The sequence below is a fragment of the Hippopotamus amphibius genome, chromosome 7 (assembly GCF_030028045.1).
Source record: "Hippopotamus amphibius kiboko isolate mHipAmp2 chromosome 7, mHipAmp2.hap2, whole genome shotgun sequence".
Lineage (NCBI taxonomy): Eukaryota > Metazoa > Chordata > Mammalia > Artiodactyla > Hippopotamidae > Hippopotamus > Hippopotamus amphibius.
In genome coordinates, this window is record NC_080192.1 from 42533261 (window position 1) to 42560863 (window position 27603).

Sequence of the window (27603 nt, forward strand, 5' to 3'; positions counted from 1 at the left end):
CATTTTTAAAGAGAATAGAGAAGAAGTAGGAGTGATTACCTTATACCCATTGACTTCACTCATTTTATGCTTTAGAAATGCATTTGTATTCTCACTCTGCAGCTGGTTCCAACTTGCAAATTTAGATACACACATTTTGAGCAGAGTTAATTTTGAAAACAACAGCAGATTAGAAAAACAACTAGATTTTGTGGGAAGAGAACTGGATTAGGCTTCAAAAGATCTTAGTTCTAATTTGGGTTTCTGACACTTGGATGTGTAATTCAGGAAAGTTACAGCATATAAGAGTAGAATGGAACCTTACAAATATCTCAAACCAGAACTTTGCTTTTACTGATGAAGAGTTGATGCCTGAGGACATTGTGTGCACAGCAAAGAAAAGGAGTTTCCCTGATTCCCAGGCCTTTTCCCTTTCTACTATAACAATATTTTAATTTTTAATTATATATATAATTATAGACGTGATCATATATGCATGTGTAAATGTACACATATTTAAAGTAATAGCTTTCTGTTATCGCCCTCCCTTCCTCCCTCCCTCCTCTCTCTCTCATGCTATACTGCAGTCCTGTCTTTTTAACAAATTGCAAGCTCCTGGAGAGCGGACTTTACAGCATACGCCTAAATTTCTTTCCTTCTCAAAACACAGTTTGGGACCTGAACACCAGGTATGTGCCCTATAAAATATGTTAAATAGAATTCACCTAAATGAAGAATTGCACAACTGCCGCAGATCCGGGCCGGACTTTGGCTCTCTCTCTGCGCAGGACAAGTGCAGATGAGTGAGTCCGCTCCAGCTCCCCGCCGAGGTTTAAAGGCGCTGTGGCGCGGGTATCCCCGGATTTAGAAGGGTTCATCCCTCTGGCTTTTCCGCGAGTGGCGCAGGCATGGCTGCGGGAGAGATGGCAGATGCACCTGGCGGCCGGGAGGTGGGGCGAAAGGAGCGGGGTACTCGGCCTAGGATCTCCTTTCCCCCGGAAGTGAAGGCGGGCTCAAAGGCCCAGCGTGGAGACGCCTGTTGCCAGGCAACACGCAGACGCGGGCCTGGGCTGGCCAGAGCCTTTGCCTGGAACTGTCTCCTTCTAGTTCGTCTCAAGGGAGTTCTCTCCGTGGAATTGCTTCATTTTATACCTTTTCCAGCCCTTTCGTTTTGGACTTAGTCCTCACCCGGATTGTTGGGTCAATTCAGGTTGGTTGCCGCTTGTGTCTGTTCCACCCTAGTTCCTGAATCCCAGGTAGGAAGAGGGTGCTAGTACGTTGCAGGTGCTCTTAAGTATAGTCTCAACTTTTGGGGGAGTGATGTGGGGGCAGTTACTCTGCTTTGTTTGGAATTAGGAATGACCCCGGTTTCCATTCAGACACTTAGGTCAGTTATCACCTGGGCTCCAAGGTAGACTTGGTCCTCACCTGCGTGGAGCTTAAATACTACCTTGTATTTACGCATCTCTTTCCTCTCTCCTTGATTATGGGCTGACTTTGATCCATTTCTTTGCTTTCCACTATGTTATGATTTTGCATAAGCAACATCATAGCCACTAATACCACTAACCAAAAGAGAAGTGATGATAATTGGAGTTAACAATCATCTTTAAAAACGGGAGAAGTGGGAGGTGAGTTCCATTCTTTTTGGCAGCACAAAAGCCAACATGGTAGACGTGGATCTGTTAGTCAACAACATTCATTACATGCTAGAAATAACAGCTCATGACTTGGCAGCAGTTTGGATGGAGCCAGAAGCCGTCAGAAATGCTCTTCCCTCTTCTAGCTACCGCCATCCCCAACGTACCCCAACTGGATATTCGGTGCTTTAGGACAAAGACAACGCTTGGTATGCATTCCAAAGATTAGCTCACAGGCCATTTGTTTGAAATGCTGATTCTTTTACTGCCCAGTTTAGGCTTCTGGTGTTCTTTAGTCTCTGCAGCTAATTCCCCTTCCCTACTACCTGTGCCAGCAATGGTGTAGCACTGGAAAGAGGCCTGAAAACTGTATGATTTGAAATTCTGCAATCACTAGCAAATAATTTGATGAAGTAAAATTCACTTTTCTGGCTTTGAGAGTCAGAAGGTATCTATGCTAGTAATTGTAATTCTGAAATAACTCATATCTGAATTGACTGAATTCACTTATTTAACAAATATTTAAGCTCCTACTATTTTCCTGTTAAGTGCTAGGTATAGGGTGAGGAAAACCAGTAGTAACCCTTGACTTTTTGAGGATTACAGTAGAGTGATGAAGAATAATAGCTACCATTCATGCTTTAAACACCTTGTCTAATTTTTTGAAGACAGAATTTATAGACGGGCATTATGATCATGGCATAATTAAGTGTAAAGAAATGAAACTAAGGGTATGTTTTAAATGTATTCGGGTATTTGATTATGCATTAGTTTACTTATTGACTAAATATTTGTTAAGCATCTGCTGTATTAAGGACATGAGATACCAACCTTCGTGGTCTTGATAGTTTATTAGGGAGATAAAAAAGAGCTACTTACAGTGAAGAGTGATGACTGTCATGCCTGTGGAAGTAAGGAATGAGGAGGACGTGGACATTTAAGGGTATACATTTTGTTGTTTTTATTATTTTCAAGTGAGTTATAGTGGCTTAAAGTGGCCTATAGTGATTTGAAATGGCTATAATGTTACTAAGGTATAAGTAATTGTGAGGCTGAAGTATGGAGAAAATCACTTAGCTGATGCTTAGCATCTGTGTTTCAACTTGGGTTTGTTGGCCACTGATCATCCTGGCAAATACAACAGCTCTTGTGAAGTGGCTAACAGCAAACAACCCCCCTCTCCCCAGCCAAACCAGCAACAGTTTTTAAAAGTTGCTTCTTTCTGAAAGATATCGCTGAAAAGAAAGCCATTTGCTAGCGCTGTAGGGGTATTTTCAAATCTAATGGTCTGTGATGCTTTCAGAATATGTCTGCTGTTGGTTGGTAAGTCTTCCCGACTTTACTCTTGCAGTAGAATCCCAGGCTTCGGGCAAGGGATTATTAGGGGAGAGGGCTATGAAAATGGGTATCAATGGAAATAATCAACAACCAATCTATAGTACGAATAGAAGAGAGTTTTATTTGAGTCAAACTGAGGACTATATCCTGGGAGACATCCTCAAATAGCTCTGAGTAAATGCCCTGGAGAAGCCTGGTTTTCAGCACAGTTTTATATCTTGTCATGGCAGAGAACATCATGAGGCACCTTCCTTCAAGGTTTCAAAAGAGACACCTACACAGTGAGTATCACCTGGAAAGGGAGCCTTATCACTGAAGGAGTACTAGTACTAGCTCAGTGCTCTTGACACCTTAGCTCCTCTCTGACCTGTGCTTCCATCCTGACATCTTCTCTTTCTCACTCTGATCAGCCTGCCTCCATTTTATAAGATGATTAACTGGGTCCACAAGATAATCCAGGATAATCTCTACATTTTGAAATCCTTAACTTAATCATGTCTGAAAAGTTCTTTTTGACATTTAAGGTAACATTCATAGGGTCTGGTGATTAGGACATAAACATCTCAGGGGGCTATTATTCAGACTAGTGTTTACCCCCATAAATGTTGCCCCACATAACGTAGTTGCCTCACAAAAAGTTGGTTTTGGTGAAAGATGTAAAAGTGATTAACCACCCGATTTCTTCCCATGTAATATTATTTTGTGATTTGTATGGTTTATTTAAAATTAGAATAAGACTTACCATTTTATATTTGGTTTACCTTTTTCAAAGTACACTGCATGATAAATACATGAACTTGAATGGATTTAGAGGCTAAAGGAGTTGCTGCTTCTCCTACAAGTCAAACTCAGCCACTCTCTGGAAGAAAGAAGCCACTACAAGTATGTATGCTATATAATTTTCTTCTTCTTTTTTTAAAATATTTATTTATTTATTGGCTGTGTTGGCTGTTCATTGCTGCACATGGGCTTTCTCTAGTTGTGGGGAGTGGAGGCCGCTCCTTGTTGTGGTGCACGGGCTCCTTATTGCCGTGGCCTCTCCTGTTGCAGAGCATGGGCTCTAGGCTTGTGGGCTTCAGTAGTTGCAGCACATGGGCTCAACAGCTGTGGCTCATGGGATCCAAAGTGCAGCCTCAACAGCTGTGGGGCGCACAGGCTTAGTTGCTCTGCGGCCTGTGGGATCCTCCTGGAGCAGGGATCAAACCCTTGTCCCTTGCACTGGCAGGCAGATGCTCAACCACTGCGCCACCTAGGAAGCCCCCTATAATTTTCTTCTTGTAGGATGATTCATTAAATACTTTTCTGACTCCTTTCTTCATGTTTTTATGACTATTTATACTCCCAAATATTTAGGATTAATATTTCCTAGATTTGACTAATTGAACCAGCAAAATTGAAGATAATCATTACTTGAAAATTGATCATTACTTGAATTAGTTTTATTCTTTAAATTAAGCTTATCATCATTTTTTCTTATTATTTAGAACATTTATGTATGTCTGCAGAAAATATAAAAAATAAAAATGGTAGAAAGAAGAAGAAAATAAACAATATACATTTTGTGTTAGCTAGGTAGGAGGAGATTCTGGGCTTCTATTATTTAGGACTTTTATTCTTTTCAGGCTTCATAATATCACTGTTGTGTATATCATTGATGAGGTGCAAGTTTAAAGCAACTTTGGCCCTAAAACCACCATAGAATTGAGCAAATATAAAACCTAGTTTAGAAATACATAAAAGTGATGTATATTTCCTTTCTATTCTTACTATTTCAAATACTGAATGCCTACTGTTTATCAGCAAACAAGATGTTTCAATAATTTATATCAATTCTTACAACAAACCTTTGAGGTTGGTATTATCATTAACCTGCTTTTACTTATTTTTTATCTATCTATCTATCTATCTATCTATCTATCTATCAATCATCTATCTATGTATCTATTTTGGAGAAGGAAGAATTTATTACTTGCAGTAAGTAAGGAGAACACCAGGGCTCTTTTCCCAAGGCAGTGTCTCCCTGAACTGCAAAACTGGGGAAATTTTAAACTAAGGGTATATGCATATTCATGAAGGGGCTGGAGCAGAGGAGAATTCAGCATATAATTGGGGCAAAGGTCAACAGAGTCCAAGCTTTAGTTGATTGAAGTCAGGAGGGTCAAATCATCATTCCATCCTCCACCTGGGTGGGAGCCTTAGTTCCAGATGAACCTAATTACTTTAACATTCCTCTCTGAGATGTCTCAGGGTTAACCAGAGGCATCCCAGAGTTAACTGGAGGCCTGTGTCAGGACTTACTGAAGCTCAGGTTCTTTATGTCTTGTTGCAGAAAGAATTTAGGGAGAGACAAAGTGATAGGTAAGAAGTGGATTTATTTAGAGAGGTACACATTCCATAGACAGAAAGGGGCCCATCTCAAAAGGCGAGAGAGGCCCTCAGAGAAACACACTCCACAGAGTGTGGGCCATCTCAGAAGGCGAGAGGCCTAACCTGCTTTTAGATATGGAAGAACTGAGGCTCCTAGAGATTAAGTGATTTGCCGGGATTTTGAACTTTGGTTCTGACTTCAAGATCTGTGCTCTTTACTTCGTGTTCAGCCATCTCCCTTATATACATGAGTTAGTGCTTTGGGGTTTTTATAGTTCACAATATTATGGGTTAAATCTGAATTATTTGATAATTTGAATCAAAGCAGCCTTTCTTGGGGGAATCTCTGCATGTATAGGGTCAGGAGGTATATGGGAAATCTCTATACCTTCCACTCAATTTTGCTGTCAACCAAAAACTGTTCTAAAAAATAAAACTCATTTGAGAAAAAAATGAGTTGGATTCAAAAAATGTTGGATACAAAAATATCCAACTTTTAAAATAAAGGGCCAGATAATAAATATTTTTGGCTTCATGGACCATGGCTTCTCTGTTGCAACCATTCAACTGTGCTGTTTTTGTGAGAACACATAGACAATTAATAAATAAATGAGCATGGCTGTGTTCCAATAAAACCTTCTTTATTTATAAAAACAGAGCTGGGCCTAGTTTTCTGACCCCTGGCCTAGGGATTTGTAAAGTATAATTTATCTTTATTCTGGATTGGCTAGCACAATTTTGTTGGAATTAGACAAGAAAGGTAACTGCCAGTTCTGAAATTTTTATAGGGATGACATCATTATTAAATAGACCTATTTAACAGATTTTACTAAGTCTGTTAAAACATTTTCTGGGGAATAATAATGATCATGATGATGATGGAAAATACAGTTATATTCTATTTAGATTTCCTTCCTAAGACTAGATGATGTTATAATGTTTCCAAAATATAATTAAGAAAATATTTGATGGGTGATGGAAGTATGCTGCTAGTTTAGGCTATGTTTCATATATAATATATAATAATATATATTACATTAAAATTAATTAAATATAATTAATATATATATTTGTTTTTATTTTATTATTATATATTAAACATATATATCCATTCAAATGATCATCTTGTGATTTTACATTTCCACATTTTAGCTATTTATTGGGATAGTACTTAAAACAATGCCATATTAAAACTGATACTGAGCTGAGTTTGTTTTCTCTTACTCTTACAGTCAGAGTGATGAAGCCCAGTCTTGAATATAATTTCTGATTTTGGTATCAGTATAACGAAAATGACCCAATAGGTGACATTTCAGAAGTAAGCTATAAATGCTGATGGGTAAATAATTTCTTGCTTTTATTAACTTGAGCTTTCCCTAAGACTCATACATAGTTCTTATTCCATGGTGGCTAAGCTCACTGTAACTTTCAAGTTTCTGCACAATTTTTTGGCAATAAAATCAAACATTTACAAATTTATACCTGTATATACCTTGCTTAAATCCTGTACTGTCTTCCCATTACCTTTGGGATAAGGTCCAGCTTACTTATTATAATTTAACAGCTTGTATTATAATTGAACAGGTCTGGCCACTACCCCCTCACACTCTGGATTTCAGCCCCTTTCAAGTGCCAACTCCTGCCTGTGGGCCTGTGCAGCACAAGTTGTTTCTCCTGACTGGAGCAATTTTCTCCCTTCTCTCTTCATCTGGCTGACTCCTACTCATCCTTCAGAGCTCCATTTAAAGTTTCCTTTTTTATTTTGGAAAAAACCGCCTCAGTTCCCTAGACTAGGTTGGGTACACATGCTACGTGCAGCTGCTCTGACTCAGCATGTAATTTCCACATCATCTGTCTGAGTGAAGGTCTTGCCCAGCAGAGTCCTACGCAGGTTATTGTCCTATCTCTGTGTCTCAAGCACAAGTAGGGAGGGGCTCACTAAATATTTCTTGTATACGTTTACTGAGAAAAATTATAATTAGCCTTGTTGCATTGACACATTGATTATCGTTTAAAGTATAAATAAATGATACATACATACTGATTCTAATTTTGTTTTTTAAATTAAAGCAAGGATGGAACTCCAAATCACGGGCAATGGAGGATCCTTGCCTTCCTGTGTAAGTCACATTTTTTCACATTTGAGCTGTTTAAAGGGTAAATGGTTATAACACATTGAGGAGCAAAAAAAGAAAGAAAAATTATGTATATATAGCTCTGATTGTGAACCACAGAATAGTTTAAATGTATGTGGATGGCCTGAAAATTGCTATGTCAAAATTAAAGTGGCTCTTGTGATAGGATGGTAGGATTAAGGGTAATACTTCTCTGGTTTTTAATTTTATTTAATATTATTTTTGTATCTTCCTGAAAAAGTTAAACTATTGTTTTTATAAAATTCAGCTAAGAGCATTTGTTAAAATATATATATATAAATCTTGCATTTTTACTGGGATAGTCAAAATGGATTTAATGCGAGATATATCTGTGCTTTAATCTTACCTTGAGGAATATAACAGTTTTATTAATCCTATTAAAATGAGTTTATTTTTGGACTGGAATACGTTAATTTTTATATACTTTACATTTTTGCTTTTTAAAATTTGGAAGGATATAATTTTTATACTCTTTCAAATATGTTAGACAACATGGCTTCTTGGAAAATAGAAATTAAAAAGTAATTTATTAGGCTGAACTATATAAAATTGACATTTTTGTAGATTAAAAATGGGCAAATATCAACAATTTCGTGTGGTTTCACAAAATAGATACTTGTATGCTCATCCAGACAAAGAATAAAGCTAGGTGTATAGATATGAGGTATGGAGTATGTGATGACAGTTGAGTGCTGGAAAGTGTCTAACAACTGGTTTTCTATACTTGTACTATAAGTTTATTATAAATTTTAATTGTTAATTATAAATAAAATTAAGTATATTTTAAGTTGATTATAAATTTTACATGAAAATGTTAACCAATGTGAATATTGGTTGATATTTTCATTTATTGTAGAGTGATGTGAGTGATTGCTGAATCAAGTAATAGTTTTGAATACTGGAACAATATTTCCTCAATTTTTTGTTAGTCACTATGTGACAGTTACAGACAGGATATACCTTTTTTTTTTTTTAAGAAATCTATCCTTTTTTTAAAAAATTTATTTATTTATTTTATTGGCTGTGTTGGGTCCCTTTTTTGCTGTGCGCAGGCTTTTTTTTTTTTTTTTTTTTTCAGTTGCGGTGAGTGGGGGCTACTCTGTTGCGGTGCACGGGCTCCTCATTGCCGTGGCTTCTCTTGTTGCGGTGCACGGGCTCTAGGCATGTGGGCTTTAGTTGTTGCAGCCCATGGGCTCAATAGTTGTGGCTCATGGGCTCTAAAGCACAGGCTCAATAGTTGTGGCGCACAGGCTTAGCTGCTCCGCGGCACATGGGATCTTCCTGGAGCAGGGATCGAACCTGTGTCCCCTGCATTGGCAGGCAGATTCTCAACCACGGCGCCACCTAGGAAGCCCAAGATATACTTTTAATATGCACTATTAACATTTTGTCCACCACTTTTGTCAGCCTCAGAAATCAACAGAATAATATATCAAGTCCTGATTCATAATGTTTGCCCATTTCTGTATAAATAATCCCGCGGTGGCTGACTTCAGGCTATCACTGAACACAGGTTGGAAAGAGATGCCACCATAGTATCACCACACAGATATGATAGCTATAAATAACCTCCATGACACAGGTAATAGTGAAGTGTAGTAAAGCTATTAGGAAGTGATGACGTTTGAGTATTTACCTTTGTTTTTAATATAATTTACTTAATTATAAGTTTACATAATTTTATTTTTAATAATTCTGTGTTAACAACCAGGACAAAAAATTATTGAACATTTAACAAAGCCTATCACAGCTGAAAGGAGCCAGCATACCACTGGCTTCAGTGTACCTGTTTATATAGGATATAGCATATATGACTTGCAGCTATTAAAGTCTCATTGTAAAAAGTTATGGAATGCATAGATTATTTCTTTCAGGGTCCCACGACTTGATTTGGGAAGCCTTGTTGACTCTGATGATGAGGTAATTTTTACTTGGTATTTAATATAATAAACATTTGAACACAGTATTATAGATAGCATATAATTAGTGTCATTTAATTTTATTTTTAGGATGATTTTTCATATATGCCACTTAGTGCAGAACATATTCATTTTAACCCATCAAATTCATCTGCTTTTGGTTGGGTCACACCATGTCACATACCATATACTCAGCATCATCTAAATGACCTGGTTAGTATTTATTTCTTATTACCAACTTTCAGAATTAGAATATGCATTTGTCACTGTATTTAATCCTTAAATTTCATTATGTTCAATCTATGTTTTGTTTAAAGTATAGTGTATATTAGCATGTCAAACAATACTGCTGATGAAGTAATTTTACTGTTTTATATTTTTGCCTCCCATAAGAATATTTTTAAAATGTCATATAAAATTGGTGAAATACAGGTTTATACTAAATTTTATACTAAAAATTATGGCAGAAAATTACATCAGATCTTGCTAGCTTAACAATATAAAACTGGTCTCTTGAACCTGACTTATACTTTAGGCTAGTAGGATACTAAGGAGTAAGTAAACTATACTTATCCCAAGGTGTCTCCTTGGGACATATTTATACTTCAAACAATATTTAGTGTTTTATTTCATGTTATGAACACACATTCTGACCAGTATTCTGTGACCAGTAGGGCTTACTTTTCTGTCTTTGTTAGTCTTTTTCCATTCACGGTCTCCTCAGTGTCAGTTTTGGGTGAATGACATGACAATACCCTAATCTGTGTCATGCTGCAGTTTTCACCCGAAGCCTTGCCTTATCCTTCTCCTCCGGATATAGACTTGGATACCACACTTTCCACGAGTTGTACTGGCTTTATACTCCTTTTGGAGCTACTGTCCCTCTCTGGGACAATATATATTTGCTTAGTATTCTTTTTAGGTTTCTCTTATCCACTGGCTCTGTTACCTTTCATCCCATGGAACTGTGGCAGGCAGCCAAATAACCCCAGAAGATAGACTATTTCAGTATTCTAGAGATGGCAACCACAGCTTCTCAGTATTAGTGGTCTCCAATTCCAATGACTGTTCTGGAAGAAATGATTGGCAGTGGAGTTTTTCTGGGGCAGGAATAAAAAACCTATCTAAAACTGCTAAGAAGAAAGAAAAGTCATTTTTTCTCCTCTCTATTTTAGAACCAGGACTGATCTCCAGCTGGGAAACATGATACAGGCTTCCCTGGTATTTGAGGCCAGTGCCCATTCTGAGCAGCCCTGATTGCTCAGCAGTGCTGCACCAGCTACATGTTTTAAATATCACCTCTCTTTAGAAAATAGATTACAGTGGTCTGTTTCTTAGGCATAAATGCAAAGGTAAATGGGAAACCTGTTAATGTCAATAAGGAAAATTAATAATACTTTTCATTTTTTAATGAAAGATAGCATACTTTTTACTTTTAGGAGCAGGACGTAATACCTGAAAATTTGCCAGCGCCAACAGACAAATATAAACTAAAATATCAGCAACAGAAAACTGAAATGAAAGAGGGATATAAACAATATAGTCAGAGAAATGCAGAAAAGACAGAGTCAAATATCACACATCAGCAGACTCCAAGAAACAAGAAAGATGACAAGGTAATGTATGAGGCTTTATAAAATTGTAATGGAATTTAAAGAAAACAGTATACATATTACAGAAACATCTTTTTGTCTCATATGTCTTGCTGTTAGTCATAATAAAGTATAATAGCTAACATTTATTTCTGTGTGCCAGGGACTGTTTTAAGTATTTTACTTACATTAAATAGTTGATTCTTCACCACAACCCTAATGGGTTATTATCACCATTTTCAGATGTGAAAATTTTAGTCATATGATCTAATTATCTTTTCTCTGTTAGTTTTTCACTTGCATTGGGTTGGAAATAAGACAGTGTTATATATCCGTTTTTTTTAAGCTCTTTATTGGAATATAGTTGCTTTACACTGTTGTGCCAGTTTTTGCTGGACAACAAAGTGAATCAGCTATGTTTATACATATATCCCCATATCCCCTCCCTCCTGCGGCTCCCTCCCATCCTCCCTGTCCCGGCCCTCTAAGTCATCACCCATCATCGAGTTGATCTCCCTGTGTTATGCAGCAGCTTCCCACAAGCTATCTATTTTACATTTGGTAGTGTATATATGTCCATGCTACTCTCTTGCTTTATCCCAGCTTCCCCTTCGCCCCCCACCCCGTGTCCTCAAGTCCATTCTCTACATCTGCATCTTTATTCTTGCCCTGTCCCTGGGTTCATCAGTTCCATTTTTTTAGATTCCATATTATATATCTGTTTTTGATGTAGCTGTCTTGAACTCTGTTGGTCTCACACACTAAATTTTAAAGTTGAAAAGTGGTTTCAGACTTCAAAGTGACCTTGTTTTATTCTAAAACTGTCATCACTCCATGATTGTCTTCTAGCTCAGTTTGGGAGATGTTTTTAATATCATGAATAGCTGAAACTGTTATCCTTTAATTAATCTTGATTAGATATAAACTCACCATTCATGAATATAAGAGCAAAGTAAACATAATAAATCTAATGGCTTTCCACAAGCATTCCAGAAAGGTCAATCTTGAATTTTAGAAAGGTTTGAAAACATAGTTTATGATACTACTGGCCATAAAGAAGAGAGCACTTAGATACAATTCTTCATTCAGTTAACTGTTAATAAGAATAATATATTTTCAGGGAAGTTTGATGGTTGCATTTACTTAGCATTTTACTGTAGGTAAAAAAAAATGATAAATTGTAAGTAGATGTGGCATATCAGCTTTTTTTTTTCTAATCCATGTAGGAACTGTCTAGAAGTGACTAAATCACATGGTGTTTAGCTGAAAGAGTAGCAAAAGTTATGGGATTATTTGGTCTCTTTTATTTTAAAACAAATTTTCCAGATACAAACAGATGCACATAAATATAATATTCTAGTGTCTGTAATAACAGACAAGATAATTTCATAATCATTTAGCCTCTGGCTGTGTATTATTTGTAGGATCTACCATGTGATATTTAGATCATTGTAATAATGTTGGGAAAATAGAATGAAGGTTTCTATAAGTGGGTGCTTTATTTTCCAAGGCAAAATGGTTCAAATAGTTCTAAAATAAAACCTTAATATCCTTGAACACAAGTTCAGATGAGGACGCTTGTTTATTTCTGGTTTCAGAGAAGACAAATATTATTTGCAAATCTTCCCTTATGATTTGGTAAATATTTATATAGTATGAATAAAGGGTTTTATAAATAAAAGCCAATATTTGCATATTTTCTTCTGGAGAAGATCCTGTTTTACTTCTTTGATTTTTTTTAACCTACATTTAACCTACATACTAAAAGTTTAGTATGTTGATAGTCTTGCAAGAAAGCCATGGTTTCTATATGTTCCATGTATAATAATCTTGTACTTAAGAGGTTTGAGCAACTTATCTGATGTCTTTTAAAATGTATACCATTATGAGAACCAAAACTGCTGTATAAATGCTGTTAGTAAATCCTATTATAATTACATGAATTAACACCGAAATAGTAATATCTGGAAATAGAGGAGGTCCCTGATATCTGAAACATAAGCCCTTCTGTAAAGCAGGGAGCCACATGTAAATTGATTATCTTTGCTGATAAAGAAAAGCTACAGTTAGATATATTCAGAATCTGAGACAATAACTAAAGGCCATAGCTACTAACTAATCAGGCTGATACCTCAGTCAACTGATAATGTCAAACAGTGAAAAAAGTTTCACTCTGCTTGATTCTAAAGGCAGATTTCCTGTGCTGAGTTTTCCTTCCATTTAGTATAAAAAGGTGGTGAATCTCTTATTTTCAAATTGTTATACCACCTCACATGTAAACTTATATGTGTGTATATGTATATATATATTTTAAATAATGAAACATCTTTAAATAAAACATGAAAATCATTAAACTTCAATTTTACAGAAAATAATAATTCCTGAATTAATACTAATTAATTGTACTTAGTATTAATCATTCCAGATATACATTTTTCACCAGCTCTATAAAAAAAGACAAAACACCTTTTGGATTTAGAAACGATCACCCTAATTCATTCGCTCGTTGTTTATTCTTTCAAAAATAGTTATCTAATGTTTAACTATATGCAAGGTATCTTTCCAGGCACTGGTGATAAGTCAGTGAGTAAAACAGATGAAAATTCCTGCCCTTACAGAGCATATAGCCTAATTAAGGAGTAAGCAAGAAAAAAAAAAAGAATGAATGAATGAATGAACCAATTGGTTCACCTAATATGACGGATGATGATAGATGCTATGGGTAGAAGGGAAGCGGGAAGGCACGGGCTTGAGGTTTGGGTAGCGATTTGTACGGGATCATCAGAGAATATCTTTTCCATAAAGTAGCATTTTAGCACACATCTGAAGAGGGGTGAGAGGCAAGCCAGTCCGGAGAAACTCTAAGTGTCATGAAGTAGGAGTGGGTGCGGAGTGTTTAAGAAATATCAAGAGCAGTGTGATGAGGGGGAACAGCAAGGGAGAGGTGGTAGGAGATAGTTCAGTGAGTTAAAGGGAAGCTGAGGCTGGGAGGCAGATCAGGAAGGTCTTGTAGACCACTTAAGGACTTTGCCTTCTGTTTTGTTTTGTTGAGAATGGGCTTTACTGAGAAGGCTTATCATCGTAATCCATGCAAGAGATGAGGATGCTTGCCTGGACCCAGGTGGTTGCAAGCACACTTGGATAAGAAGTGGTCATGAGGAGAGATCAGATTCTAGATAGATTCTGAAGGTAGGGCTGAGAATATTTGGTGACGGATCGGTTTTAGGCTTGAGAGAAAGGAAAGATGAAAAACGACTCTGAGGCTTTTGAGCTGAGCAGCTGGAAGGGTGGATTTGTCATTAACTGGAGGGGGGAAGACCACAGTGAAGTCTGATCTGGGGAGGTTAAATTTGAGATACCAAGTGGAAATGTCACTGTTTCCCTTTTGTAAAAGATTAAAAACAAGTTCACACAAAATAAAGTGCTCTTAAAAGTTTCCTCCAGCCTACACGGTAGCAGAGCTTGGCTTATACTTAAACATATCTGTTAATTTAATCTTTTAAATTTACCGTACATAATGTTAAACATCTTTTTGGTGCCTGTTAAATCACTATTTAGGAAAAACAGATATTAGTGGGTAAATAAATAAAATTATAAGGTATCCTTATAAATTTATTTCCCAATAGTACATACTTAAGATATATTACTCATTCATTGAATAAATATCAGGTGCTCCCTACATGTGGTCCTGTTCTGGCACGAGGCATCCTGCAGTGAAAAAGACAGACGAGGTGCCTGCCCTCATGGAACTTGTATCAGGAGAGGCAGGCAACAAATCATAAACAAATGTATAATAAAGTTTCATGTAGCAGTCGAAGGTCATGAAGACAGCAAAGATTATGAGGATGAAATGTGACCTTTCAAGGAAGATCTAAAGTAAGAACAAGCCCTCGGGGAAAAACTCTTGAAATCTATCACATTTTTGACAAGTTGCTATCCTATTGGGGCATTATTTTTTGTTAAGCTCATGTAAGCGTGTCTTATAGCCAGAGAAAAATTTAGTGTTTATCTCTTTAGGATCCTTGTACAAAGATCCTTGTCAGAAATAGTAGACATAAAACCGAAGTAGTAATCAGTGAAAGTTTTGTGCACACACCGAAAAGACAGTTGCTGAACTGGGAGTACTCAAATCAAACATGTAATGAGACACAGGAATCTGTTGTTATAAAGCAATTTATGTAGTGAGGCGGCAGTGACTGTTTATTCTTCACAGTGATTGGTTATACTGTGAAAAATTTTTTTAAATGATAGGGGATTGGTTAGTGGTTATCAATTTGGGGGAACAGTTTGCATTCCGCTTGTGGTTTCTAGAGACATAAGCAAGAAGTTACCCAGGTCAAGTTAGTCTCACTTGCCTTGCAAAATAAGCTAAATCAAGCTTTGCTTGTATAACTACGCTGGTATTGTCTGCTCAGGGAATTTTCAAGGTTGGTCTCTGCTTGTGTTTGATTTTAACAGTCTCAAAGGATACACCCCCATCTCTTAGTACTTTACTTGAGAACTTAATTTTATAAAGGAGTGACATGCCCATATTTATTAAGTTTAAAAGACTCAAATGGACGATTATAATAGTTGCCACTTTTAATGTAATGCTTACTGTATATTGGGTACTTTTATGAGTGTTGGAAACATATCATCTCATTTAATCATTTTTGTGTGTGTGAAGTAGTTATTAATTCCCATTTTACCTATGAGTAAACCAAGGCACAGAGGTGTCATCTAGCTAGAAAGTGGGAGAGCTGGATTCAAACAAGCAGTCTCATTGTCAGAGCCTATACTCTTTATCTGACATATCCAGTGATTATTTTATCCTTTATTTTGTTGAAAACAAATATTCTGTGTGTGAGGGCTCACTTATTGCTTCACATCTAGTGTGTACAAGGTGCGGAAGCCATCACAGATGACCTTACAACTCTGGATAGGAAAGCCCTCCTACAGCAGGGTTATGCTGACAGCCCTTACATCACACAACAGAGCACAAGAAAATCTGACGCCGTAAGTTATTGGTATTTTTACTTATTTGAGAAGCCGCTAAGATAATTTGCCCTCCAAGATTTTACAGACTTAAAATTGAATAAATAATTGCAACAATTGAAGTTGGACTGAGGTGAATATTCATTAATAGGCAAATTCAGTCCTCTTACCACGGATTGATGTTTGGTATGTTTACTGTGGAAAAATCATCTTGACTCTTTGGGAGTTTGTAAAAATTTAGTTTATACCGTTCAAAATGTTCATTAACCACTACTTATGACAATGGACTAATCTGCATCACCCCTTCCCCCACAAAGAAGTAACTGGGTGATTTATTTATTTATTTTTGAAAGTCATAAGCTAATAAAACTGGAGAAATTCCCAGGCCAGTTAAGAAAAATGGAAGGAATAAAGTAATTTTTCTTTAGGAAAAGTGAAACACAACTCTAGGCTCTCAATATTGACTTTAAATTGTGTCTTACACAAAATCAATGAGATTGTTTAATGAGAATTACTTAGACCAGTTCTTGTACAAATAGATAGTTATAACATTTCTGTAGTGTCCTGGAGCGAGCAGACCAGGCTGCTTGGCGTTGGAGTCTACTGGTTACCTAGACACCCCCAGAGGATTAATATCTTAGGCACACCTGTAATGGATTGATGGCATATCAGTGTGTGTTGGCTCAAGAGTTGAGAAAATTCTTCTTTAGATGGCCTAAATAATAATAAAGTAATGTGGATTTAGCTAGTTACATTATCACCATCACTGAGGGGAAATTCAAAATAGAGTTCATCTGGATAACAGTCATCCAGAATCCGTTCATTCTGAACTGACAGCAACGTGTAATCCACCTCTGGATCAGGTGGCCTGTTTCCCTGTGGCTGTCCCAAGTTGGTAATTTGTTCTTTTACTAAAATCACACATACATTATTGTCTGTGCCTATTATTATGTAGATATTTATACCTAATAGAATAAGGAGTATTACCAAGATTATCAAAAAATAAAAAATAAAAAAAGTGGCTTTATAGGGCAAAGTTGTATCCCAGATAAGGCTTATTTCGATATATTCATGAAGTTATACTTGAATGGTTGTTATGTAAGGCCCACTGGGTACTGCTCTTGGTGTTAACACCCAAAGCCATCTGGGTGTTAGTGGATTTCTTTTCCTTATAATTACTTTCTTAGCAGCATCATATCTACATTCACCATCAAGCACATTTTACTCTATTGTGGTAGCACTCATTTATCAGGTTTCTGAAAGGAAATGTTTATGTGAGTGAACTTTGAATGCATCTGAAATGAGTACCAATTTATTTTTAAAATGTAGGTGGAAACTTTGTAATTTAGTTTTTAACTAAATAAACAACAGAAGTAAAGAACCTATGGTTTTTATGTCTGTCTCTTCTAGTTTGTCATTTTTCAGTGTTATCAGATCCTTTGCATCTGTGTGATTCTGCTTCTAATCTGCTTTCTGTTTACGCAGACCTCTAAACCACTGTGCCTGAGAGTGGTTCTAACCTTTCCTCCAAAGTGTAAGCCACCCTAAATGTCAACACCCAAGGTGGGCTTTCTGCGTGGACTCTACATTCATTAATGTCACCTCTTTTGCTTCTAGGTTTTCTGTCCATTGTTTGGCTGATACGGAAATCTCTTATGATTTCTAACAAAATTTAAGTGCATTACTTTTTAGGAAATAAATGTATTTTTAGGTTAAAAATTGGAATTTAAATTTATTAATGATGGATAGAGTCATCTATATTTAAGAAAGAAATTGGAAATGTTTAATTTATATTTTAGAACTCTTATGTTAACTATAGTATTGTTCTGCTTTATGGACAATGACATTTTCTTTATTTTCTCCTCTCAGGAAATGGTGGCTGCAGAGAAGAAGAAACAGACTGTTGCAGAGCAAGTGATGATAGACCACTTGTCCCGGTAAGAGTTCGTAACTGGTAATAGAAATCCATTCAGAAAGTATTCACTAAATTTCTTTTTTTATACATGACACCCATATCTTTGGTCAGTCAACAAGTGGTCAACTCAGCGGTTTCCACATTTTCTCTGTTCATGGCACCTGTAGTGTTTTAGTAATTTTTTCACCAGACTCGTTGGCCAATAGAAATACACAACAGTTCTGTTTATTAAGTATTTTTGTCTGAACAACTTAGTAAATATTTCCTTTTGAACAACTTAATGGTCATCTGAAAAATAATACACATGAATTGAAAGAAAAACATTCTTATTTCATTCTTAAATAGGCACAATTGCTTCCTAATGGGATGCATGCACTTCTTGGGCACTGCACGATCTCTCAAACCTTAGAATTGTGTAGGGTGCTGCCACCCTCACTTTATAGTCCACATGGCACTTGCTTTTTATCACAGCAACTATAAAAAAGCCAGCTTTGCAAAGATGTGATATCATTCATTGAAGGAGTATAGCATGATATCTTGTTGAAACTGTGAATTTCCTTCAGCTAGTAGTTTTTGTGGTATCCAACAAATGTGAAGTATCACTGTTTCCCTCAAACATTAAAAATATCTGGGGGTGTCCCTGTGAGTTCCCTGTGAGACCCCAGTGTGACTTAATGTACAGTTTGGGAACTGTGGGACTGTCAGGAGTTTTAAAACCTAATGTAAAGTTTCATAACGCTTAGAAAACTATATGAAGTTTCAATACCTGCTGTGCTAAATTGCATGAATATGTAAGTATTGTAGGATTTTGGAAGAGGCTGGAACAGTCTAGGAAGTCTTCAAGGAAGAAGTAAGACTTAAATTTAGCTTTGAAAAAAATAGTTTACTTGGGTGGCAGAGAGAAAGGATGAGGGTCTACATGCATGTTTCTTCGTTAATTCTTTGATACAATTAATTTTAGTTACAGTCTTCAGTGTATCTCCTTTCATTTTCTCTGAATTGACTTTATGTCTTCACCCCCAAAATGCCACCACAATGTCTCTTCATAAGATAACTAGTGACATCCATGTTGCTGGACTGATGGTGATTTCTTAATTCTTATTGACTTGACCCATCTGTCTGTATTGCAGACTTTCTTCTCTTCGAAACACTCTTCTTTCTCCCCCTTGGCTTCTGGCATATCACACCTGGCTGGCTTTTCTTCCTGCCATCCACTCCTCAGCCTCCTCTCCTGGTTCCTCTTCATCTCTCTAGTCTTTCTACACAGGAACACACAAGGGCTCCATTCTTGGACTTCTACATTTACTTCCTAAATGATCTCATCCAGTATCATGTCTTCTGTAACCATCTACATGCTGTTGCTTCCCTAAAATCCAAGATCCCAAAGTAACATTTTCCAAACTGGGGTTTCTGAAGGTTGTTTCCCTTCCCTCTCCTGACGAAATCCTCTTTAGTTTTCCTCCATGACAACCCAATTCTTCAAGTTATTTAGGCCTAAAATCTTGGTGATGCCTTTAATTCCTCTCTTTCACTCAAATCCTATATGCGGTTTGTCAGCAAACACTCTCAGGTCTACCATCAGAATAAATTTACCCCCTCTGCTGCCACCATCCCTGCTCACACTGTCATCTTCTGTCTTCTAGATTATTTCAGACACTTTCTAACTGGACTCGTATCTGCATTTGCCCCTAATTGGTCTATTCTCAACCCAGCAGCCAGAGTGAGCCCATTAAAAAGCAAGCCAGGTCAGACCCTCCAGTAATTTCCCATCTCAATCAGGATAAAATCTATAAGACTTATGTGTTGGTTATATATCACCATAAAACCTAACAGCTTAAAACAGCAGTCATGAATTATAGCTCATGTATCTTCAGGTCAGCTGTCCAGGCAAGGCTTGGCTGAGTAGCTCTTACTTCTCACCTACTTTGGCCAGTTATACGTGAGCAAAAGCAATGGGCTTAATTCTGAGCTTAAGCCTGAAGAAACCTCATGTATTTCCCCCTTTGCCTTTTTGTGCTTCTGCCATCTTTGTGAGAAGAACACAGCTTGGTCAACTCACTGGTCTCAAGAAGAAAATGCTTCTATAAATGCAGCCGGGCCACTTAGCCAAGATTATCCTAGATGAACAGATCCCCAAACAACCCATACTTGCGTGAATTAGTTCCACTGAAATCAGCAGAGCCATCCAGCTGCCAAAGCAAATCACATGGCTAAGCTTAAAGCCAAAGGGAAAGAAAGTACACTACACTTATAATGAGTGCTGAGAATTTGGGGTCAATAATACATTCTCCCCAAGTCCTACATGATTGGCTCACCATTAGACCCTGGACCCCTTTTCTTACTTCTCTCCCTCTTGTTTACTCTGTTTCACCATCTGGCTTCCTCCCTGTTCTGAAACATACCAGGTTCACTCCTGTATCATGTCCTTTGCATTTATTTTCCCCTCTGCTTGGAATGATTTTCTCCCAGAAATCCATATGGTTGCTTCCTTACTTTGCTTCCTGTCTTTATTCAGAAGTCACCAGCACAGTATCTCTTTGTTTAAGGAATAGTAAGAGGAAGACGTGACACTCTGAGTTCTCTCAAAAATTTTAGTTTCTTTTTAGAGAACACTTATGGAAACAGAGATAGACAAGAATATTCACTTCTTATGGTCAGTGTTTTTAATTATTAAATTTATTCATTTAGTATCTGAAAGATCATTCATTCTGCCAGTAGTGTAAACTGGCATTTGTATATGAGCTTTTCCAACTGCTTATAAATATGTGGATGCTAGAGCAGTTCATCATAATGTTTAATTGCCAGACTTTTGCATTTTCCTGTATAGGGCTGTAATCAGTGATCCAGAACAAAATTTAACTACTGAGAAGCAAGAAATTGCTCATATCCTTCCAGATTCAAAGCTGGCACCTCTTCGATTTAGGAAAAGAATGCTACATGAAACAAAGTAAGAAGGTTTTACTTATATAAAAAGAGGATATAGTATGTTATACGTGTATTTTCGAATATACTTTTGTATCTTTTGGAAAAATTTTTCTGTGTGTTTTTTTGCTTTTTACTATGTCAAGGAAGTGGAATTTTTGGAGTTCAGATCTCAGTTCTGCCACTTTAAGATACTGGGGTAAACTTTGCCCTCCAGATCTTCTGTTTATAATTTAGGAATCACAGCCAGAACCTTAGGTGATAATATATATGAAAAGATACAATGTAGTAACTGAGACATTTGTATATGCACAATATATATTGGCTGAATTTTGATGACATAATATATTCAAAATTAGTATTATTTAAAAGTTACTACTTTTTGCCTTTTATTTTTTATACTTTGGTTTAGTATGGACTTTTTTTTTCCCCTTTTTTTCAGATTTTTATTGGAGTATAATTGCTTTACAATGTTGTGTTAGTTTCTGCTGTACAACAAAGTGAATCAGCTATATTTATACATAGATCCCCATATCCCCTTGGTATAGACTTTTACAGTCTGCTAGTGTAGTCCACTGAAATTTCTCAACAACTTCACTGACAGTGGACACCTAGCCTCAGATTTAATAGAATAGAAAACCCACCAGTTCCAGCAGCAGTTCTTTTATATTTTCAGACTGCTATAATTGTTAGTGCTTTCTTATACCTTTTATCTCTTTGTCTAATTCTTATTTTCTGGAAGCCTTTGTTTTCATACCTTTAGATATTTGAAGGTATCATGTATTAATTTCCTATTGCTGCTGTAACAGCTTACCACAAACGGTATTTTAAAATGACAGAAATTTATTCTCTTCCAGTTCTGGAGGTCAGAAGCCTAAAATCAAGGTATTGGCAGGGCTGCATTCCTTCTGGAGGCTTTAGGGAAGAATTCATTTCTCTGCCTTTTTCAATTTCTAGGGGCTGCCTTTATTCCTTCTTCCATCCAGCAATGGCTCCTGTTACATCACTCTGAAGCTCCTCTTCTGTGGTCACTCATCCCTCTGCTGTCCTCTCATAAAAACACTTGTGATTGCATTGACCCTACCTGGATAATCCTGGTTAATCTCACTTCCAAATTCTTAATCACATTTGCAAAGTCCCTCTTATCATATCATGTAAATTAACTAGTTACGTGTTCTGAGAATTAGGATATATCTTTGAGAGGCTATCATTCAGCTACCACATATCTAAACTTCTCTTTCTTAAACTTTTATAGAAATAAAACATTCACTCACAAAGTGTACAGCATAGGGATTTTCACAAACTGGACAATACTCATGCATTATTCCTAGACTAAGAAATAGGACATTACCCCAGAAACTCTCCATGTGCTGCCCCTCAGTTACTACCCACTTCCTCTGCCATAGCAGGTTAACCTCTCTCCCCTGATGTTGCAGATCATAACTGCCTGGTTATAAACTTATATGAAATCACAAAATTTGGACTCCGTGTCTAGCTTCTTTTGCTTAACATTATGTTTGTGAGTTTTATCTGTGTTGTTATTCTCATTACTGTACAGTATTTTATTGTATAAATATACCACAGTTTATTTATCCACAGCTGTTGGTGGACATTTGGCAGTTTATGAATAGTGCTGCCATGAACTTTTGTGCCTGCCTTTTGGTGAACATATGTACTCATTTCTGCTTGGTACACACTTAGAAGTGGAATCGCTGGCCCATTTAGTATGCATATGTTCAGCTTTAAAAAATACTGCCAAATAGTTTTCCCAAGTGGTTGCTGCAATTAAAACTCCCACCAGTAGCAGTAAGAGGGTGCTCGTGGCACCATATCTTTGCCAGTGCTGGAAATTGTCTATATTTTTCATTTTAGTTCTTCTTATGGGTATATGTTGGTGATTTCACTTACATTTCCCTGGAGACCAATGACGTTGAACACTCTTGCATACATATATTGATCATCTGGATATCCTCTTATAGGAAACGTCCCTTCAAGTTTATTGGGTAATCTTTTCATATTGATTTGTGGAACTGATTTATATATTCTCGTTATGAGTCCTTTTTCAGCTATATTTGTTGGACGTAACTTTCCCTACCCTGTGGTCACCTTTTCATTCTCTTGATCATGTTTCTTGATGAACAAGAGTTGCTAAATTTATTCAAGACCAGTTTATCAGTCTTTCCATTTGTTGTTAGTGTCCTTTGTATCTTCTTTACAAAATCTCTCCCTACCACCAACTCATCATCCCTCTGACTTGTAATGCCACTTATATCATATGTGACATCGTCATAAATGTGTGATTGGTTTCTAGGCTTTTTTCAGCCTCATCTACCTGTTATGCATCCCTGCACCAATATTATTCTGTCTTAATTTGTATTGTTATGTATTAGAGTAAATACCTAAAGCTTGTTTAGCTTTAATATTGTCTTGGCATACTTGGCCCTTTTCTCTTCAATATAAATTTTAGATTTAGCTAGTCTAGTTCTATGAAAAATCCTATGGGGGTATTGATTAGAATTACTGAATTGATGGACTTCACTCCCCTTTTTCATTATTCCCAGAGGAGGAGGAGAAAATTCTGCTTCACAGAGTGGGAAGTAGGAACTGGCATGTGTAGTGCAGCCCTTCCTCTCCTCTTTTTCTCGGGAGCCAGCTGTCTGCAGAAGTGCACATTCTGTCCTCTGCACTAAGTTTTACAGTGTCCCTCCCCAGTGGGAATGAGTAGGTTAGTTTGTTTAATTCTAGTGTTAAGGACTTAGCTTGTTGTTGCTACATTCCTAAGCCACAGTTTCCAACTGCTTTATCAATAATTCAATTCATATGTAAGTCTTCATCTGCTTGATTCTTATTTCTCTGTTGGTTAAGAACTTGGAAAAGTATTGGTGCTACTTATTGGATACTTAAAATCCCAACATGGAACTTTCTGTTTTATAATATATAAATGCCTATTTAATTCTTTTATCTTTTCAAGGAGACTCTAGACTCCTTGAAGCTATTACTTCAACTTGTCTGTTAAACTGAGTTCTGTTTACCTTTAAGAAGCAATACAATGTAATGATTATGAGCAATTTTCTTAGGCTCTGCCATGTGCTAGCTGTATACCTCTGCAAACTTTAGTTTTAGAATGGGGATGATAGTACTTACTTCACAGAGTTATTGCAAGCATAAAATGAACCAATACACATTAAAGTGATTTTAACACAGACTAGTGTCTAAGAAGTTTGTAATAAATAGTAGCTATTATTATTATTGCTTTCATTTTCTCAGCATTTAGAATTGTTTCAGACACATAGCAGGCATTCAATAAACACATTAATACTAATGGACTAAATTGAATTGAGATGACCAAGCTTTCATGGCTCCACTCTGTGTCACAGACTCTCATTTGGTTTACAGATTCTTGTTTGCTGTATCCTGCTTACCTTTCATAGAGACCTAGATTTTATAGAGGTGTAACTTTTCAAGATCTCAATAAGCTACACACTTACTGTTTACATTATTGCAATTTCATTACACCTGCAGCTTTATGGGAATATCATGAAATTACTTAGGAAGAGAAGTAAAGAGACATCACTGAATCTTCAGATTTCTTAATATAAAGGAGATTATTGGTAGCAGGGTGTCAAAGTGTGTGTCACTGGGTTTTGCTTTATATTATTAAACAGAATTTTAGGGCTGGCAGTCGTTGCGAGATCATCCAATGCTATCTAAAGGCCATAAAGATTAATTAACTGATCTGAGTCTCACAGCTAGAACGATAGCCAAGACAGGACCCTCATCCAGCACTCTTTTTCTCAACTGTATTTTGGCAAAGAATGTTTTCAGCTACCCATAACTGAAAACCTTACTGATAGTGGCTTAAACAAGTCAGGATTTATTTTCCTTATACAGCCAGCTGCTTGGAGGTAGGCAGTTGTTGGTTTCAGGTCAGTGTCTCAGTAAGGTGCAGCTCTGGGCTGGCTTCCCTGAGATCTTATTGGCCTCTCTGACACGGTTGCCTGATGGCTGCAGTGGCTCCCAGCATCATATCCCTGCCACGTTCACAGGCAGGAACTCTTCCCATGCCACTCTCCTATCAGGGCAAAAGAAAGTCTTTCCTGGAAGTTTACTGGAAGAACTGGGTCCTTTAGTCATTTCTAATTGTAAGAGGCTATGAAAGCAAATTCTTTGGTTGTAGAGAAGCAAAGAAGAGGGTTAGAAATGGCTGGCAGGTAGCCCTGCAACAGTGCCAGGCACAAATGTGCTATCTCTGTTCTGTACTGACGTTTGTAGCACTTTGATATGATAAGCTCTAATACAGAAGTCATTCATATATACATAGCTCAGGGTTATTTCTTCTGTGTTTGCTACAACTAGCAATCTGGGATAAAAAGAAGTTTATGCCTCATCTCTATCCAATATGCATTTCAAATATTAACATAGCTTTTTTGGGTACTTTTATCATTTACATCTAATGTAGGTAATTTAAAAATAATTATTAACGATTGTATTTCTTAACAGGATAAGAACCCAGTCTACATTAACTGAAAGTATGCTTTCTCATAAAGTACAATTTGATGGTAGGATCATATCAAGGTAATTTTAATTTTTTAATCCTATGATTATAAAAAGGTATTTTCTTTTCGAATAGAAATAGCAATAATGAAATTAGTTAAATTTGTCACAGTTAAGTGAAAAACGTGAATTTAGCACAAACATTTTTAGGTAATATGTATTTAATCTGTTACAAAAATTATGGGAAGTATGAGTCTAAAAGAAAAACATTTTAATTAGAAGTTATTTAAAATGTGATTTTAAAATGTCTTTCAAAAAAGAAATTTAAAGTGAATGTTTAAAGGCACATATTACTACTAGGATATTCCAGATTATTTAAAAATTAACCTTTATGTAAGCTGCTTTATTTAATTTCATTTTAAATTGACAGTAAATTATTGGTAGGTGTAGTAGAGTGGCAGGAAGATGATTCTTAAATCTGTTATCCAGTCTCATAAACTTCTAGTAACACATAATGCTACTTGATGTTCTTTATGAATATTAAGGTGTTTTTTTTTTAAATTATCATATTTATTCAGTGATTTTAAACTTTCTGTGACAAAAGGTAGTAAATGTATCCTTGAGTGGCTTCTTGGAAGCTCAACATTTTTTTTTAAAGGCCTTTCACTTTATCTTAAAAGTCTATGCCAACTTAGTAATCTACATTGTAATATATCCATATTCCTATCAGTGTAAGACAAAGCTTTTTTCTCCTTCCAGACCTGACTGAAGTTGACACATCTGCAGGCTCTGCCATGGTTTCCCTGTGGTTTTCCACAACCCTTGCCTAGTTGAGCGAGTCCTGCCATCCCTCTCTGACATACACAATCCCTTTATTATTAAATGTGAAAAGTATCCTATTTGAAAATCTTCGATGTTCTCTTTTTCTAGAAATGGACGTGATGCTTGCAGAGAGCTGGTTGGGTTCTTTTTTACTCATGACCAGTCCCTTACAATTTATGAGTATCGGCAATTTGGGAAAAATAGGTATGCCACAAAACATTGACACAACTCTCAAGATGAGTACTTCCCGGAGAAGTTGAATAACTTCACGTTTTTGTCATTTAACTTCTAGAACAAATGTGCTTCCTTTTATTCAAAAAAACATTTATTGTCATCAGTATGGACGAAGAAAAGGAAAACAATACCAACTTGGTGATTTTTATATTGTAAGTTGAGTGTTTGTGTGTGCATATGTTTTTTACTAACTGATATTGGATTTTGAGGGATCCTGTGGGGCTAGAGGAGCAGGGTTTTAGTTACAAGTTGATTTTTTTTTCCTTCTTCCTGAGCAGGGGGATTTGTGTTGGTGAACGGTTGATGTTTCCCCAGGACATTCTGCCTCTCAGGTCCAGATCCCAGTGGCTTAAATCTAAGCATAGCGTTTATTCCCTGTAACACTCCTCCCACCGCCCACCCCCCCTGCCCCGCCACCAACTCTGCAATATGAGCCCAGGAGAGCTTGTCTCTTGGTACCTGTAAAGGCCCTGCCAGGCTGTACCGCTGGTTAAGTGGCCACTTCAGTAGTACCAGGAGTAATTCTCCACCTAATGCAGGCTATCCTCTGAGGATGCACGTTTTCCTCCATACAGAGGGGCGCTTGGCTTCTGGAGCTGTCCTATATCTTCTCATTAGCTGATCTTCCTTGTGACTTCCCTGCCTTGTACAGCTCCTGGCGTATGGCGTGTCACAGGGATTCCCTAGCATGGGTCGATCGTAGGTAATGTTAGAACTTGTAGAGCGCTCTTAAATGTTGAATTAGTACAGTCATGTTATCTCGTGATTAAGATGTAACATTATGCCCAGTGATCATTCAGAGAACAAATATATACTCATAGGCTAAGCATTGGAACTGGAACTGTGAATAACTTAAAAAACATTCCCTGCTTTTGCAGGAATTACAGTTGAATGGGAAACAGATAGGAGGGCCAGATAGGAGGGGCAGTGACCCAGTTTTGTGGAGGCTTTTTGGAGAAAGTGCCATCTAACCTTGACCTAGGTAGGCTGGGATACATAGATGCAAGAGGGTAGGGAAAGGCTTCCAGGGGAGGAGACAGGTCGTGCAAAGAACAAAAGCATGAAAGACATGGCTTTTTTTGAAAACTGAAAGTAGTGCAGCCTTGTGGAACTCTACTTCAAGGTGGGCGTTGGCAAGAGACAAATCAGAGCTTATTAAGAGTGGCCTTTTGTTAAAGACTCACCTAAAATGTCTTGGGGCGTCACTGAAAGGTCGAGGTGGGTGAACTGAAGGGAGGTAGCATCGTCAGC

The 27603-nt window shown here is 36.9% G+C and overlaps 2 protein-coding genes across 7 annotated transcripts in view; one reads left to right on the forward strand and one right to left on the reverse strand.

Annotated features, from left to right (window-relative positions):
- GLIPR1L1 (GLIPR1 like 1) overlaps positions 1 to 924 on the reverse strand; it is a 28128-nt gene extending 27204 nt beyond the window's left edge. The window contains exon 1 of the mRNA XM_057743053.1: positions 705 to 924. The gene's annotated coding sequence lies outside the window, so the exon portion shown is untranslated. The remainder of the gene's footprint in view (positions 1 to 704) is intronic.
- CAPS2 (calcyphosine 2) overlaps positions 911 to 27603 on the forward strand; it is a 41903-nt gene continuing 15210 nt past the window's right edge. The window contains exons 1-13 of one of the 6 annotated variants that reach the window (XM_057743049.1): positions 911 to 1189; positions 3188 to 3238; positions 3730 to 3839; positions 7395 to 7444; positions 9355 to 9400; positions 9490 to 9612; positions 10839 to 11015; positions 15864 to 15986; positions 17835 to 17902; positions 20708 to 20827; positions 25303 to 25377; positions 26227 to 26322; positions 26411 to 26504. In XM_057743049.1, the coding sequence (XP_057599032.1) occupies positions 3759 to 3839; positions 7395 to 7444; positions 9355 to 9400; positions 9490 to 9612; positions 10839 to 11015; positions 15864 to 15986; positions 17835 to 17902; positions 20708 to 20827; positions 25303 to 25377; positions 26227 to 26322; positions 26411 to 26504 (1053 nt within the window). In that variant the 5' untranslated portion in view covers positions 911 to 1189; positions 3188 to 3238; positions 3730 to 3758. Of the gene's footprint in view, positions 1190 to 3187; positions 3239 to 3729; positions 3840 to 6556; positions 6643 to 7394; positions 7445 to 9354; positions 9401 to 9489; positions 9613 to 10838; positions 11016 to 15863; positions 15987 to 17834; positions 17903 to 20707; positions 20828 to 25302; positions 25378 to 26226; positions 26323 to 26410; positions 26505 to 27603 lie in introns of those variants that run through there. The other 5 variants (XM_057743044.1, XM_057743048.1, XM_057743045.1 and 2 more) reach the window with 5 other exon arrangements.